The 19,723-nt window shown below is 48.0% G+C and overlaps 1 protein-coding gene across 4 annotated transcripts in view; it reads left to right on the forward strand.

The window, feature by feature from the left end:
* The window catches only part of ANXA6 (annexin A6), a 275,493-nt gene that overhangs the window by 58,280 nt on the left and 197,490 nt on the right, over nt 1–19,723 (forward strand). For all 4 annotated transcript variants that reach the window (XM_069654018.1, XM_069654020.1, XM_069654017.1 and 1 more), the window contains exon 2: nt 9,055–9,110. In XM_069654018.1, the coding sequence (XP_069510119.1) occupies nt 9,096–9,110 (15 nt within the window). In that variant the 5' untranslated portion in view covers nt 9,055–9,095. The remainder of the gene's footprint in view (nt 1–9,054; nt 9,111–19,723) is intronic.

The raw sequence follows: 19,723 nt of genomic DNA on the forward strand, positions 1-19,723 counted from the left end.
ATGAAAGTTACTGCACATCTCTAGCACAAACGGTCACGGAGATATGAGCGATTAAATAAAGGTCGTTTTTCAGATTTGAAATTTTAAAGTTCAAAAAGACAAGTGCAGCTTGCAACTAGAAAATGACAGGTGACAGCTATGCAAATGACAGGTGACAGTTAGGAGACAGTTCTACTTAGATTAAGCTAGATTGAATTATATTATTTTAACTAGGAGATTGGTTCTGCACAGTTTTCTAGGTACTCACACTATATTCTTGAGTGAAATGGGCCTCGCCATGGATCTGGTCAGGTTTTAGACGGGACTCTGGTCTCTGCACTTCACAGTGATCTGGGTCTGCTCTCTCTCTGGATTCTGAAGATTGAGGGATTTAAAGTCTGGATCTTTCTGCACAGCTTTCTCTGGAGATTGATGGAGGCAATAAAGTATGGATTTTCCCGGCAGAGCTTCCAGCTGCAAATTGATTTGAAAGTCCCTATCTGTCCTGTCTGTCTGCTTTTATGTGTTTAGAATGTGGGTGTGTTCTAGCATCACTGACCCTACCTCTCTCTCAGCTCCTAATTGGTCAAACTTCCATTTCTCACTTGATTGGGGGAGCTAAGTTGTGTCAGAGTGATGTCATTTTACAGCCTGCAGAGAGGACACTCCCCAGTCAAATTGCACACATTCTATATTTGATAACAAAAGACATATTTGCACAGGTAAACATTGGTTTAAAATTACATGCACACATCACATATCACAGGAGATATACCCTGTCCAAACTTTGCTCTTCCTGGGGGCTTGCATTCAGAAATGGCACATATTTCACTTTTTAACTGATTTTGCAATTCCGGACATTGACCCAAATTTACACACATGTGCGCAAGGAGTATGGACATTAGTTGATGAAGTGTCAGATTTTTCACATGCACACATTTTGAGTAATATCCTCTTTTCCGCTAAAACCCCCCTGAACATGCCACCGGTTCTAAAAACCTCTTAAAATGTGGGCAGAAAAATCACAAGAATTATGGTGTCATTTATACAATTTTCACATGTCCGCTCTATGAGTTATTCATCTTTTTCTAAAACCATATTCTGGCTATAGAGGTGTGTCTTTTCATGTCACATGGTACAGAAACCAGTCTTTCCAGTTTCTGGCAAGCTCAGAGACCCTGCCCCTCCCAGCTTCTGCCAAGAGGAAGCTCCATTTACGACTCCCGCCAATAAAACATTTGCCTGAGTCAGGACAGGGCTTTGTTCAATTTCCTGCAGAGCCCAGGTAATTCAATCAGGGAAGTGTCATATCCCTTTTGGTGTGAGCAGCAAAAGGGCAGCTAGGCCTGGGAACACAGCTGTGACTCAAGTTTCACTCCTGATGGGGGTAGTTGCCAGGCAGAATTCAGTTCCTTAAGCCAGGTTTCAGATAAAATGTCACTTTTTGTTTCCCAGTTTAAGTCAAGACAATTTTTTTACATATGCAGCTAGAATGCTGATTCTAAGTTCAAAACTATGACATTTAAACAATTGCAACCTATGTGACACTCAAAGTAGGTCACTCATTTCTCTTAAACCTTGAGATTTTTAATGTCTTTCAGTCCAAATTTACTTTAACTGCTGAAATCCCCAGCTCAGCCAGTCTTGTTATAAACCTTCAAGTCACTTCAGAATATAACTTTACATTGGATCCACCTCTCAGTAAGTCTTTCTTTGGCATGTTTTGGGTTCATTTATTCAGTTTTCTACAAAAAAGTAAAATCTGGTGGTTTTAAAACGCCGGCTTTTGGATAGTGGTGAGTACTGGTACTGCACCCCTTTTTGGGATTTAAGAAAATGAATTCTCCACAGTTATGGGTTTGCTTTTGGCAATCAGCATTGCCATTCCCAATGGTTTCAGACTACTGTGTGGGTAGTCCAATGGTGGTTTTAGGCAGTGTCCTTCTGTGCCCATAACATCGGCAAAAATGAGTGGCAGCCTATTCTTCATGCATTTCCCTGTGCATTTTCTGGGAAGCTCTGGCCATCATGATGTTTTCCATGTCAGTACTGCACAGTTTTGAGGTATGGCTTGGATGCATGGGTAAATACATCCCACAGGTTTGAGAGTTGAAGGATATTTTAAAGCATCAACTTTCCAGATAGGAGGCAATCCAGTCAAGAGCAGATTTGCGAAGAACATGTTCCTGGAGGGAGGAGTGGTCAACAATGTCAAAAATGGCACAGGGGTCCAAAAGGATGAATACAGAAATGTCTGGTGTGGTGAGCATCAGAGAGAAAGTTGAAGACATTAATGAGTGCAGTCTCAGTGGAGTGTTTACTACGGAATCCAGATTGAGTGGGATCTCCAAGGCCAATTGCCTCAAAGTAATCAGTGGAAAGACTTAACACTGGTGCAACCACTATGCAGTGTGAATGTGTGGGAGGGGTTAGAAAAAGGGGAAGGGGTGAAGTGAGTTTACCCCCCACACTTTTATAAACATACCCTTTTATATCCCCCAACTTTTCCGGCCATACCTTCTTCTTTCTCTACTCTCGGGGCCTTTTAGCACCTCTGCAGGATTTTGCACTGTGGGCCCATCATTACCTTTTTAAACCGTGGATTTGGTTTGAGCTGTGTAATGACAATGTGCAGCCCTTGAGTTACATATGAAAAGGGAACCTCCCTACCTGGGCGACTGGAGTGTTCCTTGGGCTAGAGTGGTCATGGCAGTGGTTCTTCCACCGAAGCTTCCTGTTGAACCCGCAATTGTTTGTTCATTCTCTTTGGTTTTCCATGTTCAGTATTTTACAGCTTTTTCCGGCGAGGCAAGGGTTGCCCAGCAGCCAGCCAATATGCATCGGCCTTGGGCGCAGTTTGACATTTTAGTGAAGGTACTAATGTTCTATTAGTACCCCGGCTTATAAGACCGGGGTACTAAAAGCATTTTTTTTTCCTGTTCCGAAAAGCTCTGGCGTTTTCGGAACGGAAAAGAAAATGTTAAAAAAATTGCCACAGGGAAGGGAAAACGGAGTCCATTTTCCCTTTCCATGGCGGCCATTCAAAACAAATAGAAAAAAAGTTTTTAAAAAATGGCCGCCATGGAAACAGGAGAAGGAACTACACGCGGCTATTATAAAAATTAAACAAAAGAAATGGCCGCCATGGAAAGGCCTGTTCATGACGGCCTGTCGCAGATCGGGAGCGGACTCGCTGGGGACACAAGTGTTCTCAGCGTATCGGTTCCCGAAATGCACAGAAACGAAGGTAAGTGGGGGTTGGAGGGCGGACAGGAAATTCTGTGGATGGAGGGTCTGGGGAGGGGAAGACTTACCTCATTCCCCAGCGAGGGGAGATGGCGGCCGCCAGCCCTGAGGAGGCTCATGGCAGCGGGATTACTGTCTGGTGACGCCTGCGTTCTGAACCTCCCCATTGGCTGGGAGGCTGCCACACACCCCTGGCTGGGTACTAATTTACAAAAGAAACTGTGAACTCAATACTTTTTAAACTGTAAAAAACAGTTTGCTTGTTTCACAACAGAATATTTTTTTGGGACATTGCACATGTGTCTTGATATGGGCAAAATCTTCCTCGGGGCCAGCCCTTTGAGAGCAAAAATACCCAATTCAGCCCAAAATACAGGTTCTATTGTGCTGAGCAGTGATCTCATGCTAGTGACAAATGACACCCTCAAAGTTTTAGCATATTTATTCTAAGCAGTGAATTTCATATACATTTGGGATTCAAGTTAAAGAATATTACAAAGCATAAAACATAGAGCAATGCAAAATATAGTGAAACATGGAACTTAGATAAACATAGAGAAATATAGAGAAATATAGAGAAACATAGAGAAACACAGTCTTACGTCCCTTTAATCAGCACTGGGAGACCTTGGCTTTTCATAAGCTAGCTGTAAAAACAAGCCCCGCTCAGAAAAACAATGCTGGAGGACACCGTCAGAGCCAATTCCGGGCACTTGACCGTGCATGAATCAAGTCCACAGGACGATCTCCCACCGAGTCATGTGTGCATGGATATTTTATAATCTCGTGCTGTCAGTCACCATGACGCATAGTTCCAGAACGTTCCCTGTGCAAAATATGGCTGGCTCATGGAAAAAACCCAGCTCTGTTCATTTCCACTGCTCCGTCTGAGCCCCTCCCTGGCCCCATCTGCGAACACTGGAATGTCTTATCAGTGCCTTCCCAGAGAAAAGCAAGATTAGCTTGGAGCCAGGGCTACCGTTAGTGAGGCTGAATATTCTAAGGGAAGCAGGGATGTATTAACCCCATCTGCAAGCTCTAAAAGGCATGCACTCATAGCTTAGTGTTTATAGCGCTTAAGACTGGCTATCTAAGCGCTATATAGGTGCCATAATGTTCCAAACACTCCAAAAATACCTATTAGGTACAGAGCTAGGGGCCCTCTCCCTGCCTGTCTATTAACAATGCATAATGTGACCTATTTCATACTAGGCCTGCATATTCCTTGTAGCTCACTACTGCATAATGGAAGTGCTACAACAGACTACTGTCAGCATTTTTAGCACATACTTTGAATACACTATTGGCTTTCAGCGGCTAATGCTGTCATCTAAAGCCCTGATTGGCAAGGTTGCAATTTCGTGTATCACTACAACATGTTCTTCACATAAAACGTTAAAAAAAATACAATTTCATTTGAGTAACTAAAAATATTAAGCTGAAATGGTAGTGCCATTCGTTTGCGAAATCCTGGAGACTTCTTCATTGGATGGTGGTCACCCGACAAATGAGCATATAAAATTACACACAGTTCAACATCGCTTTTAAATAGAAAGAAAAATAAGACTAGGGATTCTCCCACTTTCAATTCTGTTGGCTGCAAGAAGAAAGTGTGCAAGGAATTCAGTCCTGTGATGCCCAGCTTTGTGTGCGATTTCCTTTTTACCGTTGCCATACTTCGAGCCTGGGCATAATAAAACTGCTGCTTTCTAATTTTTCTTTGGCACAGGCATGTAGCTTGTAGCTGCTTGTTCTGCATGATGAAATTAAGTCTGCAGTTGATCATAACCAGAAGGCTTTTTTATGTGCCATGCACATGGTCAAGATTGCTGTGAAATTAGACTGATTATTTGTATTTAGTTGTTGCTTTCTTGATAGCAGGTAAACGGTGTCAGGACGCGAAGTACTTGCAGCCCTGTCTGCAACAGTAGTAAGGTGAGCGGATCCAATGGGACACCGCCCGTCCTCTCACCTGGACAAAGGAGGACGAAGTGCTTGCTCTAAAAACAGCAGAACCAGGCTCTGACTGGTCTATAGGGCAACAGGGCAATGCCAAACCAAAAACGTAAATGCTGGGATGGGCCAGTTTCTTGGGTCAAACTGGGCAACTTTGTGGCCATTGTGGTCCAGTTTGATGAGTTACTTCACTATACTGCTAGTCGTTTTGACCATTATTGAATATTCTTTAAATTACACGCTTTGCATCACCTTTTATGAAAAAACTCCCCCTTGGGTACTATTCAAACAGTCTGTCACGAAAGGAATGAATTGCCATTTGCAACTGTGAGACACTTTTTCATTGATGCCTGAGACAATTTTATGCCCCAGTCCGACCCTGGGCAGAACTCCATTCATTGTATCCCTGACGTGTGCCCTGCCTGTGTTTCAGCGCTGCCTGTGACCGTTTGCAACCCCTCGATCTCTCATCGTTTCTGTATCAAGGTACTGTCCCAGGCAGCAGGCAGTGAATGGACCTCTCTCGGCTCTTCTGTCTGGTTTGAACCGTTTTGTCTCCGTGAAATGATACACAGTACGACTCTCTGGGATGAATGGTCACATTTCCATTTGTGCTGCTAAAAATAGTAATGTTTATCATACACAACTATTTTATTTACTGCATGCTCCATTTGTGTAAAATGCCATATTTAATCAAAGTTGGATTATTAATTTTTGAAAATTGGATGTATGCTAGAAAAGCCATCGGATCCTATATAATGTTGAATCCGTATCATTTTCAGCGACCAAAATCCCTTTAAACATTTGTGCTCTCCGAACAACTAACAGTAGCACCCTAACGTGATGAGAGCTATCAGTCTGCTGCAAAAGAGGAACTACTAAATATCTCTAATTCGTGCTCCCAGTAATGGGAGACCATAATCTACCCCCACCCCCTCCTTCCATCTGCCTCAGAATTGACACCCAATGGGATCAGGCCCACTAAGACATGTGCACACTCATAAGCCACACCCACTTCCTATACTCTACGCTCTGGAAGAATGGTAGAGCATCTACAGCTCTGATGACAGGGTAGGACATGAAGCTAACGTCTGCATTCTAATTACATCCATGCTCTATCGCCACCCAATATGTCCTAAAATGGCATTCTTTTTGCGCTATTGCTGCCATCAATTTCAGTGGTGGAGAATGACACAAGGCACCACCAATAGTTCTGTTTCTGAAGGGCCCCCACCTGCAAAGTGGCTTCTGTAAATATTTTGAAAAGTTGGCCACCCTACTTTCCAGGGGTGACTAAAGAGGGCAAAGAGTGTTCTGGAGTGAGTGTATAACGTTGTAGAGGAGGTTTGGGGGGGTCAGGGGGGGTTTGCAGCGTGAGATAAAGCACCATGATACGCTTAAGCTATGCGATGAGCTCGCTACAAACAAATATAAAGGGTTACAAGTAAAGAGCCTTGTAGTGTTGTATATGCAGTAGCCAGTAGTTGAAAACCAGCAAAAACAGAAGGAACCTGTGAGAGTGAATAAAGAGACAGGGTGGGGCACCTTGTTGGGCCGAACAATTAGCACACAGGAAGGGAGGGTTGGGAAGATGGCTCGGGGGAAACATGCCTGTCTTGGAAACAAGACAATGCTGAGCAGCACAGGTTTGAAACCCAGTCTTGAGGTTAGAGGCTGTACTCCGGCATGAAGCCCGATATAAGAACCCCCCAAAAAATGGAAGAAGAGCAAGTAGAGGATTACAGCGGACAATGAAGACCAAGAGGAGGGAGCTAGTGGCAGGATAAGGAGCAATGGTTGAAGTTGTTTTGGAATTGATAATGAGTAGTGAGTCCAGTCTTTTAAACTCATGGAGAGGCGGTTCATCTTCCAACTACCGGCCACACTGAATTGTCTGCTGCCTCCCCGAGCACCAGTCAGGCTTCAGAGGATTCAGAGGCACAGAAACTGCTCTCCCAAAGGTTGAAGATCTGCTTTCAAACCTGGACTCAAACTCCCCCTCTGTTCTGATCCTCCTTGACCTTTCTTCTGCCTTTGATACGATCAATCATGCCATCCTCATAAATTGTCTCTGTGATACTGTAGGCATCACGGACCAGGCACTGGCATGGCCGACCTCCTTCCACTCAAATCGAACCTCCCAAGAACAATTGGGCCCTTTCCTCTCCTCTCCCTCACTCTCTACCTGTGGCATCCCTCAGGGCTCTATCCTATCGCCATAGCTCTTCAACATTTACCTTGCTCCTCTGGCCCACCTGATCTCCACCTTATCTCCTCACTTGTATTGCTACCCTGATGACAAGCAGCTCTCCTTTAGGCTTCCTTCCTCTTCCTCTCATATTACTGACTGCCTGACTGCTATTCTGGTGTGGTGCTCTAATGATCTATGCCTTAATGCTAGTAAGACGGGGATCCTTCACATTGGGACACCAACTCCCTGCTTCCCCCCACTCTCTGGTCCCCCCTCATTGGTCCCCCTCGCCTCACACTATTGTGAGGCTAATAACCTTGGGGTCATCTTTGACTCCTCACTCTCCTTCTCTCCGCACATCAAAGACCTTGCCAGGAAGTCCAGCTTCCAGCTCCACCTCCTCAGAGGCATTCTCCCTTTCCTCACCTTCCAAAAGAAGCTCTACGTCTCTAGAGCTCTGGTTCTTTCTAGGCTGGACTACTGCAACAGCCTCTTCCTAAATCTGCTTCTTTCCACCCTTTGCCCTCTTCAACTAATCCAGAATAGGGCTGCAAGACTTATCCTTAGCCTCAAGCCCAGGGACTGCATCTCTCCTGCCCATAAATCTCTTCATTGGCTCCCAGTGACGGTAAGGATCAAATTCAAGACCCTCTGCATCATCCACAAGGCTGGCTGGGGCCTGGGAACTCTCTACATACAGTGTTCACTTCATAAATACCACCATGCTAGAGTTCTTTGGTCCTCTAACTCCAACTCTCTGCAGGTCAGACGTTTCTCCAAGCAGAGAGTGGGAGGTAGATCTCTTTCCTTGGCAGGAGCCTCCCTCTGGAATGGCATCCTTGCCCACCTCAGACCTGACCCGGATCTTCTCAAATTCTGGAACTTTCTCAAGGTTTTCCTTTTCTCCTCCTCCTTCCCTCCCTTGCTAATGTCCCTCCTTCGCTGTGACTGGTCCCTTCTGAGTCTTACTGTGGCCAGCCCCCCTCAAACAGTCTTCCCATACCACCCCCTTCAGCACTTGCCCTTGGGCACCCCTTCCCTAACTAGCCTGGATCTGGTCCCCCTGTCCATCGCACTTGTTTCCCTTCCCCCTGGCACTTTGCACTCAGTGGCTCCCTTAGCACTTGCTCGCCTACCCTGGACCGCCCACTCCTGCACTTCTATCCCTCCCCACCCCCTCCACCTTCACATCCCTTCCACCCCTCCTTATACCCTTCCCATGCACATTGTTTCTCTATACCTGCACTGGAAGAATGTCAGATGGCCTAGTACGACCGTTACTGTGTTTTTTTTTTTTTTCTCCTATGTTCCCCTCCCCACTTTTGTCTTGTGGCACCTAGAAGCACTTGTTTATAGGCCCCATACACATGTCCAATAAAATAAAATTTAAATAGGTGCGTGTATGAAGGAGCAATGCCAGTATACTCTGATGGGTAGATATGGAGGAGCAAGGGGATAGACCTTTCAGGAGTTTTAAAGAGGAGCAACAAGAAACGGTATTTGGACTGAGACCTGCAGAGGAGGCTTGCAAACAGGAGCAACTTGGTATGATTTGGGGTGGTGCCTTGCAGGTGTGAACAAAGAGGAACAAGGGACGGTGTCTGGAGCAAGTTGTTCATAGGCGGACTCATTGAAAGATGTGAGAGAATCTAACACGCTCTTTTATCCATTTGTTCCCGCAGATCTCTCTCCACAATTTACCTCAGCCAGACCCAGAGACAACATGGCCCCAGTACAGGTACAGTGACACCACTTTTCTACCACTGCAGAATTATAAGGGGAGTCCTCATTGGTGCAAGGGTTTGGTGATTTTTTTCGAAAATAACACTGCAGTGTGTAATGACTAAAAAGTGATCAGCAGCCGTGCAGAGTAGTGGGCCATTAACTGACAAAAAATAACCACCATAAAACAATGCATTGAAAGGAATGTATGCAATGAAATGTTACGTTTCCATATGAATGACAATGGGCTATAAATGACAAGATTCATCATGTTTATTTTATCATGGGTGAAACATGTTTGTGATTGTTGAAGCTCTTGAAGAGGCACTCTTGGCTGGGATGCCACACTGTAATTACACTTTGTTATTATTTTAGTAAAGGTTCCCCTCTTTTGGAGGTATTCTGATGGGTTTGATGGCAGAAGGAGAGTTTGAAGCAGGTGATTCCATAAAGGGGATATCTGGTGTCAGCAGAGTGATTAGGAAAGCTTAAGAGGGTTTCAGACCTTTATCAGACTTGACCAAGCCATCTTCAGGCAAAGGGTTATGGGTAAAGAGTTGCATAGCGTTGAGTTATGAATTTAGAGGAGGATGTTCGTTTAATCTTTTACTTGGAATCAATGACAATAACGAGTGGACATCCGTGAGCGACAATGTCCATTCCCAAATTGTGCATTGTTTTGGACTGAAATGCTTCGATGGTGGGAGCAGGTGGCTGCGTTGTGTACATGTTTATGGAAATGCACCCATTCCACACCATGTAGTGAACATGTCTCCTCCTTTCTGTCCACCGTATCTTGGAGCTTGTATGATTTATGTTGACAGCTCATTCATAATGGGCGAGGGTGCCCTGACCCGTCAGTACCCTCATGGAGGAACTACGCCAGCCCAGTGGAAACAGAGCGCTACCTCAACTGCTTACTGCAGCTGAGGCAGCACTCCTGGGCTGGGTTAAACTATCAAAGGGAATACTTCTATGCCCCGTCCTCTTTCCTCCATACTTATGGGACATCCCGCTGTCCTGTGTGACGGGACCGGAGCGCTTTGTAAAAGCATCCAAAAAATGTCAAAACATTTTTCTAGTCCTTCTTCTCTTTCTACGCGGGGCCCGGCACGCGGCCGTAACCCCGCCTATCTCGGCTCCGGCCCGTGCATCGCCCATCAGTCCTCTTCTCCGCTCGATCGGGACTGGACGCGCTTGCATCCTCGGAAGATCTTCTTTCTTTTTCCTCCTCTGGGTCTCGCTAGCGGTCGTTTACTAGTCTGTCTGTCGCTCAAACTAGACTTTCCAGATTGTTCATCGTGTCACCGACGCTTCACGAGGGCGGGCCCCCATCCTCTTTGTTTAGAGTGTTTGGGTCCGGATCACTGTTGGGACTCCTGTTTTTATTGTGACTCCCTTTCGGTCCGGGCATTTCACCGTCGGTTGGAGCGGTGGGAGGAGGTGTTTCAACGTACTCCTCCTTTGCATTTTCAGGCGTTTATTAACGAAAAGAAGAAACGCCTGTTAAGTTCTTTACTTTTCAGAGCACCCCGGTCAGGAGATACCTTTCCGGGCTCTTCCTGCGCCGGGAGGAACGTTGATCGCTCTGTCACAGGGGATTGCCCTGAGGTGCCTTCAGGGCCTAATAATTGTACCAGAGTGATCTGCGAGGGTCTCCGTAAGGGGCCTGTGGATACCGGAGCACGCTCAGAGGCCCCTCCTGTGGGGGCTGCCTGTAGACCATGTTCTACTGAGTCGTGGGGTACCGGAGCTCGCTCTGGGGCCTTGCGGCTTCCCTCAAAAGTAACGGGGTGTGCCCCAAGGCTTCGGCTGGGCTTGGTGTTACCGAATGGATGTTCGAGGCCCGCGCTAGTAAGGCTGTTACTGGGCCTGGGTCCGAGGTCCCTCGTGCAGAGGCTAAAGCAACCAACATTTCTGAGAGGCCTGCCCAGGCCTTATCGGTGAAGGTTTTTCCTCACCGTTCCTGCTTTTGTGGCGATGCCAGAACTGTTGAGGGGGCGAGGAGTGAAAGTTCCTCCTCTACCGGCGGTGCCGAGGTCCTTCCTGTGGAGGCTAGTTTGGCCACTGGTATGTCGCAGAAACATTCCAGGCCACATAGTACTGGCTCGGCCGAGGTTCCTTATGTAAAGGCTAAAATTAAGACCCCTGGCCCACAGACGGGGACCCCTGCCTCACTTCCACACGTGCCGCAGTACCCCTCAGGTGATGTCAAAATGGCGGCCGTTCCCGCCACGACCACGGCGGCCATTGTGGGCGCTCACCCTACAACTACGCCATCGGCCTCAGGTGTAGGAGTTGGTTCCGCGGGTGAACATAAAATTCCTTGTGTGCATCCGTTTCATCCAGTTTACTATTGGAACCCCTGGATGCCCTTCCGCACAATGTCTCGTTGCCTGTGGGTTCGGCACCTTTGATTTTTGTGGACACTTCGGGAGATGGGCCTGTGTGGCAACCCTCCCCTCTGCATCCCAGGAATTATCCTCCTCATGAGAGGCCTTCTCCGGCAGTTCCGAAACCGTCTCCGGAGGATGCCTTTTTCGACAAATTTCAGACGCTCATGCGTACCGACCCCATGAGAGAGTATTTCAAGGGTCTTTTTTTAGGGAGATATGCCAGCCTGCGCCTCCGGCTCCACCTGTTCCACCAGTGGTTCCGCCGGCACCGCCCTTGTCTACGGTGCCTCCCCCGACCCTTCCGCCCTTGCCTCCATTATCCCCTGTGGACAAGACAGTGCCTGACACGGTTCAGCAGGATCCTGACCTTTCGGATGATGCGCAGGGCGAGCAGGACAGCAAAGACCAGCCCCGCTCGATTAGAGCTTTTCACGACCGGGTACTGGACATGAAGTGCCTGTTGGATGTTCCAGTGCCCGAGGCACCCGCTCCGCAGGAGGGGGTGCTTTCGGGGGCGTTCACCTTGTCTCCTTTGGAGCGTACCGGCCTGTTCTTGCAGAAGGACATTTTGGCCGAGGTCCGCGGGGTCTGGGAAAAGCCACACTCTGGAATGTTCGTAAATAAGAAAATTGACGCGCGTTACAGGCTGCATTCTTTGGAAGTGGTGGCCCTGTCCTCTTGTCCGCCCCCCCTCCTAAACAGTGGTGGCTGCGGCCACTTTGCAGTCCAGGCCTGCAGCATCTTCTACTATGGCGCCTCAGGTTCTGGGGAAAGAGGACAAACTCCTGGACTCCCTTGGGAGGAAGATTTTCGCTAATTTGGCCTTACAGCTCCGGCAGGCCAACGCGCAACTCATGCGAACATGAAGATGTGGAAAGCTCTGTCAGAGTTCGAGGAGTTCATTCCGGGTAGAGAAATTGGAAGACTTTAAGGTGGGTCTACCTGAAGCCAGAGTCTTGGCCCAGGATCTGCTGGAGGCCGCGGCTCATCACGTCAACGCGTCGGCTCGGGGCCTTATGCTGGGTGTTGACACCTCTCGACAGACGTGGTTGCTTCCACCAAGTTCTCGAAGGAGGTACAGGACAAGGTGTTGGAACTGCCGTTTGACGGTAAGGAGCTTTTTCATTCCACAATGGATGTGGAGCTCACCAAAACGAAGGACAGCACCCAGACAGCTAATTCCTTGTCAGTCCTGGTTAAAACCCCTTTCAGGACCCAGAGACCGCTGTCGCAGAGTCGGCCCTCCTCTGGTTTCCAGGGGCTTCCTAGACCGGAAATCCCGCAGAGTGGATACTCCTTCGGGCAATAACTGCCAGAGGCAGTAACGGACTCGGTTTTTCTCCCGCTCCTCAGCCTCCTCCTCAGGTTCAAGTGGTAACACCACTGAAAAGCCTGCCAAATTATGGTTTTCCTCGCTCGCACGAGACCCCGGTGGGAGGACGCATTGCGTCTCATTGGGAGGCGTGGCAGACCATCACCAAGGACAGGTGGGTCTTGTCAGTCGCTCGGGTGGGCTTCCGCTTACCGCTAACTCCTACCCCACCCTTCAACCCTCCTTTCCAGCAGTCGGGATCGCCCTCCCTAAAAGCCAAGGTGCAGAAACTGCAGGACCTCAGAGCTGTGGAACCCGTTCCTCTTGGGGAGCGAGGGGAGGGCTTCTACTCCAGGCTGTTTACGGTGCCCAAACCCAACCAGGCTGGCCTACGCACCATCCTAGACCTTTCCCAGTTCAATCTTTTCCTACCCCAAGAGAAATTCAGATGGGCGATTGGCTCAGCATGGTGGATCTTCAGGATGCCTATATGCTTATCCTGGTCTGGGGTCCACACAGGAGATATCTCCGTTTCTTTGTGGGAGAGGGGCATTTCCAGTTTCGAGTGCTTCCTTTTGGCCGAAGTTCGGCACTGCGTGCCTTTACGAAGACTATGTCGGTGATCGCGGCCTATCTTCGTCTGCAAGGTATCCATGCATATCCGTATTTTGGATGACTGGCTCTTGCGCAGCCCTTGTCCGCTGAAAGCTCCCTGCAATCTTCAGTCCCTCCTCCAGCTCCTGTTCCACCTCGGGCTGTCGGTGAACTGGCGGAAATCTTCCATGACGGTCTCTCAGGACTTGATCTTCCTGGGTTTTCGCTGGAACATGATCGACTGCAGAGTGTACCTGACCGGGGACAGAATGGCAGATCTGTTGGCCACGTGTCAGATGTTTGCGCAGTCGGAGAGCATGTCGGCCTTGTGGTTCCAGAGGCTTCTGGGCCTCATGGCCTTGTGCGTTTTGGCGCTTCCTCTTGCTCGCCTCAAGATGAGGCAGACTCAGATGGTTCTTGGCTTCAGACTGTGGATCTGGACTTCAAGTTGATAACGATTCCGGCTTCCATGAAAGCAACCTGGACTGGTGGTCGTGGGCTTTCAGGACCTAGCTCCAACGGTAACGGTCACGACGGACTCCTCCCTTCTGGGGTGGGGTGCGACGTTGGATCTTCTCAGGTCTCCGATCTTTGGTCGTCTCAGGACAAGCTCCTCCACATAAATCACCTGGAGCTCGTGGCGATCTTCCTAGCGCTTCAGACCGATCATAGCCAACAAGGTGGTCTGGATTTGCACGGACAATGCAGTGTCGATGTTTTACATCAACAAGCAAGGGGGCACCAAGTCTCCCCCGCTCGTGGAACTGTCCATCCAGATTTGGGAGTGGGCGGTTCAGCATGGTGTTTGGCTACTCGCAGTACACATTCCGGGCCAGCTGAATGTCACGGCAGATGCCCTCAGTGGGCGGACGATAGTCAGCTACGAGTGGGAACTGAAGGCGGAGGTCCTCTCAAGGATTTTCCTGCACTAGGGCACTCTGGAAGTGGACCTCTTCGCTACGGCGGCAAACAAGAAGCTTCTGCTGTATGCCTCCAGAAACGGATTGGGAGCCTCCTCTCTGGAGGATGCTCTCGAAATTCCATGGCACAACATGAGGGCTTATGCCTTCCCGCCTCTGCCTCAAGTTCATCGGACGATTTGCAAATTGAAGAACTCAGTGAACTGTTCTCTTCTGCTCATTGCCCCGTGGTGGCCGGCCAGGTTTTGGTTCTCAGAACTTCAACACCTGTCAGTGTATCCGCCGGTCAGGTTACCGGTGACCCCCGATCTTCTTCGCCAGGGGGAACAACTGTGGCACCCCTCCCCACAATCACTCAGCTTGGCGACGTGGTGCCTGAGTTCAGGTCTTTAAAACATATTGGCCTGTCCGCGGATAACATTCGCATTATCCAGGCAGCCAGAAAACCTTCGACTAGGTCCCAGTACAAAAGCAAATGGCTTAGGTTCTGTCATTGATGTTTGGACAAGCAGACGGACCCAAGGCGGGCTACAATTGACACGGTTCTGTCCTTTGTATCCCACCTAGCAGAGTCGGGAGTTCACGTTCTGTCATGTAGAACTCCTCTTTCGGCGGTTTCCGCTTACCTATCTACGGACCAATGTTCTTACTCTCTGTCTAATCCAGTGGTTAAGAGACATTTTGCAGGCTTGAAGCGCCTTTATCCTCCGGTTCGCAGTCCGCACCGGCGTGGGATCTAAATGTGGGCCTGACGGCATTGTGCCATAAGCCTTTCGAACCAATGGCCACGGTGGACCTCAAGCACCTCTCATGGAAGGTGTCCTTTTTGGTGGCCGTCACTTCGGCAAGGCGCGTGCGTGAACTCCAAGCTTTGCCGGTGGAACATCCCTTCTTGGCTTTTCACAAGGATAAGGTGGTCCTACGGGCAAATCCCGCTTTCTTGCCGAAGGTGGGGTCTGAGTTTCATCTAAACCAGTCTATTTCCTTGCCGGTCTTTTTCCCGGCATGGAAATAGACTTCAGAGGCGGAAAGGGTTCTACACTGTCTGGATATCAGAAGGGCTCTTCAGTTCTATCTTGACAGAACTTCCGAACTTCGGAGCTCTTCTCAACTGTTCGTCACCTTTGCTTATCCACAAGGTAAGCAGGCCTCTAAGGCGACCATCTCCCGATGGATCGCGGCCTGCATTACGGAGTCTTACACCGTTCAGGGGCTAAAGCCACCTAAAGGTATTCATGCACACGTGGTGCGGGGCAGGGCAGCCGCAGTTGCCTTTCAGAAATATGTCCCCTGGGCGACCATCGCAAAGGCAGCTACTTGGGCCTCCCCATCGGCTTTTTGTAAACATTGTCTAGACCGGAGTTCAAGAGCTGATGCCCAGTTTGGTCAGGCTGTGCTGAAGAACCTGTTTCAGTAAGGTTTTTTTTTTCCATCCACCCATAGTTCCTGTGAGGAGTGCTTGGGAATCTCCCATAAGTATGGAGGAAAGGGGATGGGACGTAGGAGTATAACCAGGTTACTCACCGTAGTGACCACCTTACTCCTAGCCCATAGTCCCCTTTCCCCTATACGCCCGCCTGCCGTCCCCTCTAATAAGGTCCCTCTGTTATTGCTAAAAGGTCTCTGACCTGGCAATAGAAAAGGACTGATGGGCGATGCGCGGGGCGGAGCCGAGATAGGCGTGGTTACGGCCGCGTGCCGGGCCCCACGTAGAAAGAGAGGAAGGACACAGAGGTTTTGAAATTTTTGGGATGCTTTTACAAAGCGCTCTGGTCCCGTCCCACAGGACGGAGGGATGTCCCATAAGTGTGGAGGAAAGGGGAGTATGGACTAGGAGTAAGGTGGTCACTACGGTGAGTAACCTGGTTATTCCCTTTGGCAGTTAGTTCCCCACAGGGCATGCCCAATGCACCATGCAAGGCAGGGGTTATTTTGCTTCTCCAGCCTGAAATGACCCATTCAATGGGGAACAGAATGTGGGAACAGCATGTTTGACTGCATCTACCGGCACACTCACAAGAATTGGGGCAAAGTGAGTGGAGTGCTTCGGCTCCTGCTTACATGTGCAGGACCCAGGAGGCACTCTTTGCTTCCTGATTCCTGTTCTTGTCCCGCGCAGCAAGAAAAGGGTTCAGGAAGCAAGAGGGCTTTTGTGGATGCAGTGTAGTAGAGCAGAGTCCGGACCAGGCTACATGCATGTAAGCACTTGTTATGGAACTATAATTCTGTGATGTATGGAAGCGCATGTCAATGAGTGAGTGAATGCTGTGTGTGAACAAGCGAGTGAATGTGTTGTGAATGTAAGCGTAAATGTGTTTGTTGGGCCAGGTAGCTGATTTGCAAGGTATGTGAATGGGTTGGGGAGCACAACAAGACTGCATTTTTTTACTGCCCATCTATCATAGATGCTCAGTAAAAAATGATGTATATTAAAAAGGATGATATGTTTTATTATGTGGCTGGACTGGCATTTTGGTGAAGCCAGTATAGCTATTTGTTATTGGAGCATGGTAGTTTTTACTGGGCATCAAGGGTAAAGAGAACATAACTGTAATTTTGTCTAGACTCGCCTGCATTCGGTTTGGACATGTTTTCTTATTGTGGCATGTCATTTTTAAAGGCAGAGCCAACATAAGTATGTTTTTGTATGGAGATACTATTATGTAACCAAGGATAGGCGACCCCTACAACGTGGACCCGGGGAACAAGAGACCATAAAGACAAAAAAGAGAAGATGGGTCACACGGTATCGGGTGACCCATCTTCTCTTTTTTTGGCTTTATTGTATGGAGATACTGCCATGGAAATCTTTGGGCACAGCCAGTATAAACTGTTTTTATACTGGCATATATTACAGGTAAAGGCATCATGAAAATGTACTGTTGGTGACTTGAATCTGTTGTATTTTTTTATTGTTACCCTACAAAACCAATTGCAAACTATCTGTGTTTTTACCCAGTTTTTCACAAAAAGAGGGCTGGATAATGCACCCTTTTGACCCATAGTTAAAAAAATGTTCTCGTGGAGAAGCACCCCTGCCCAAATCTTAACTTTGTTGGTTCAGGCTCACTAGCTGTGCTCCGTCGCTCTTCAATATTTGTGGGAAATAGTTACGCCCCTCCAATTAAAAAATGAATCAGCTGCCACTGGTCCATGTGAAAAAAATGTTAAATGCACTTTCCAGTCGTCATCTCACAAATGTCATAGGGAGTAGAACATGCAGAAAAAGAAGATATCCTTTAAAATATTAGCTTACCAGGCTCGCATTGTAAAAGATGTTGACTGGTATGTACTGTGAACTATGAAACTGGCAGATATCTCATTGTGCGGGGTATTCTTGAAGGATGATTGGGCTGTGGCAGAGTGAATCATGTGTCCCATGGGCCATTCCTCCTTTTCTAATGTAAGCTACACAGTTCTCTTCATGCCACTGCTGCGTACCCATAAGTGGTGGACCTATCTTATACTGCCGATTGGAAGACATGTTCATGGGAGAAATGAAAGTTGTCATCTGGCCACCATAGTAAGCACGCCTTGCAAGCCCCTTCATTGGCACACAGTGACAACTGTCTATGATATCTAGACATGCATTTCTCACCTAGCGGCTAATTGAGAACGCCTGCGGGAAGTTATTCAAAAGATCTACTATTGGTGAGCCAATTGAGGACAGTCCAATCAGTGCAAGGTTCTTGATTGTGTCACAGGTGGATGCAGCAGATTGTCACTGGTTGTCCCTATTGGAGAAGGCATTACAAGGCATCTGATGTATGTTGTTGGTGGGCATGAGTGGTGTTTTTGCTCGAATCACAGAAAGTGAGAAGGTTGATCTTCTAGACGCAGAAAGCATTAGACCATTTCTCTTGTCAAAACAGCATTCGTGTGGCAGAAAGGGGGAGCGATGGCCCTGAGAAGATGCTCTTAGCATCCTAGTGAGGAAAAAGCAATACTATTACTCAGTCAGTCTCAGAAAATAAATTATAAGGAATGACCATGCTTTAAAACCAACTAGGAACAAGATTTTAATCAAGTAAAAATGTAAATAACTCATGTGACCCTATATATATATATATATATATTATTAAATTATTAACATATTAAGCAGGACTGTTTGGTAGTGGATCAGACAGTGGCGGTTGTGGGAAGAGACCGAGGAGTACATTAAATATTGCTTCATCTGAGCTCAGGAGGGCAGGCTGGAATGGTGTTTGGGGAATGATCTGGAATAGATCTGTTCTTGTTAATTATCTTCTTCTGAGCTTTTCATCAAACTCGCCTTACCGGCTACATCGGTTGACTGGGAACAAAGGGTTATTTCAAAGGAACTCTGTGCTGCCAGGATTCCATAGGTACAATTCCTTTGAAATGCAGGCATGGGTCACCGCTCTCGCTTCATGTCTTAAATCCGGCAAAAGTCCCTCTCTCCCCCCATATCGCTGACCACATCCCTTCAGCCTTAGCAGAAAGATTTCCTAAAGGCTGCTCCATGGAACTACTCCGGCACCAGATGCTGCCTGATCCAGGTAATCCAAATGTGATGTTAGTCCTTCCCCCAAAAAGCAGAGGATGCAGGCACGGAAGGGACGTTTTACCTCTTAATCCCAAACTGACCAGAGGGTCTCCTGCATCCCACCCAGAACACCAGCATTCTACAGGCAATGCAGGAAAAGCAGTGGTGGGTTAGAATAGGAGAACGTTCCTGCCAACAATGTCCAGATCGGCCTCTTGCTAAATTCTATTCCAGAACACTGGGTCATAGGATCCCTGCACCTTCAAATGGGAAAGCAGCACCAGAACAGGGAAATGGGACCATCATGGACCTTTGCAAACGGGCCCAATATACAATCACCTGCACACAACCCTGGCAACACTCAACTTTTGGAAGTACCATCACCAATCCACCTCTCCAAACACCTTCACACACAGACTCAAGAAAGGTCCAGTCCTAGAGCAATAGAAACTCATGTATTCATATAGGACCGCAGCAAAATAATGCTCCTTTTACTCCATGTTGATTCCCAAGATATTCCTCCCGGAACACCCCAAGTGCAGAGTAATTCCTGCCTGTGTCATAAGGATAAAAGGCCCCAGATACATGCAGAAATCTGGGTGACGAAAGCTCTACTGCATGGATTTTCTGAACGAGGCAGTGCCGTCTAAACAGTTGTGTATTTCTTGGGGGTGGGGGATGTGCAGTGCTGCGCCCCTGATTTGCTTGCCAGCTGTGAGAATCCTTGCAGTATCCGTCTGTGTTGCTGGGTGAGGGGAACTGCATTGTCCCAGAGTGAATCGCTCGTGTTTGGGCATTTCAAATTCCTCGATTATACGCTCCTGGAAGGGCTGCATGCAGGTTCCTAGAGCTGTGCATGCCCCTTCCCACGCCTATGTGTCCCCTACCGGCTCAGTTGGG

Source organism: Ambystoma mexicanum, chromosome 3q (assembly GCF_040938575.1).
Source record: "Ambystoma mexicanum isolate Mex_15411 chromosome 3q, UKY_AmexF1_1, whole genome shotgun sequence".
Lineage (NCBI taxonomy): Eukaryota > Metazoa > Chordata > Amphibia > Caudata > Ambystomatidae > Ambystoma > Ambystoma mexicanum.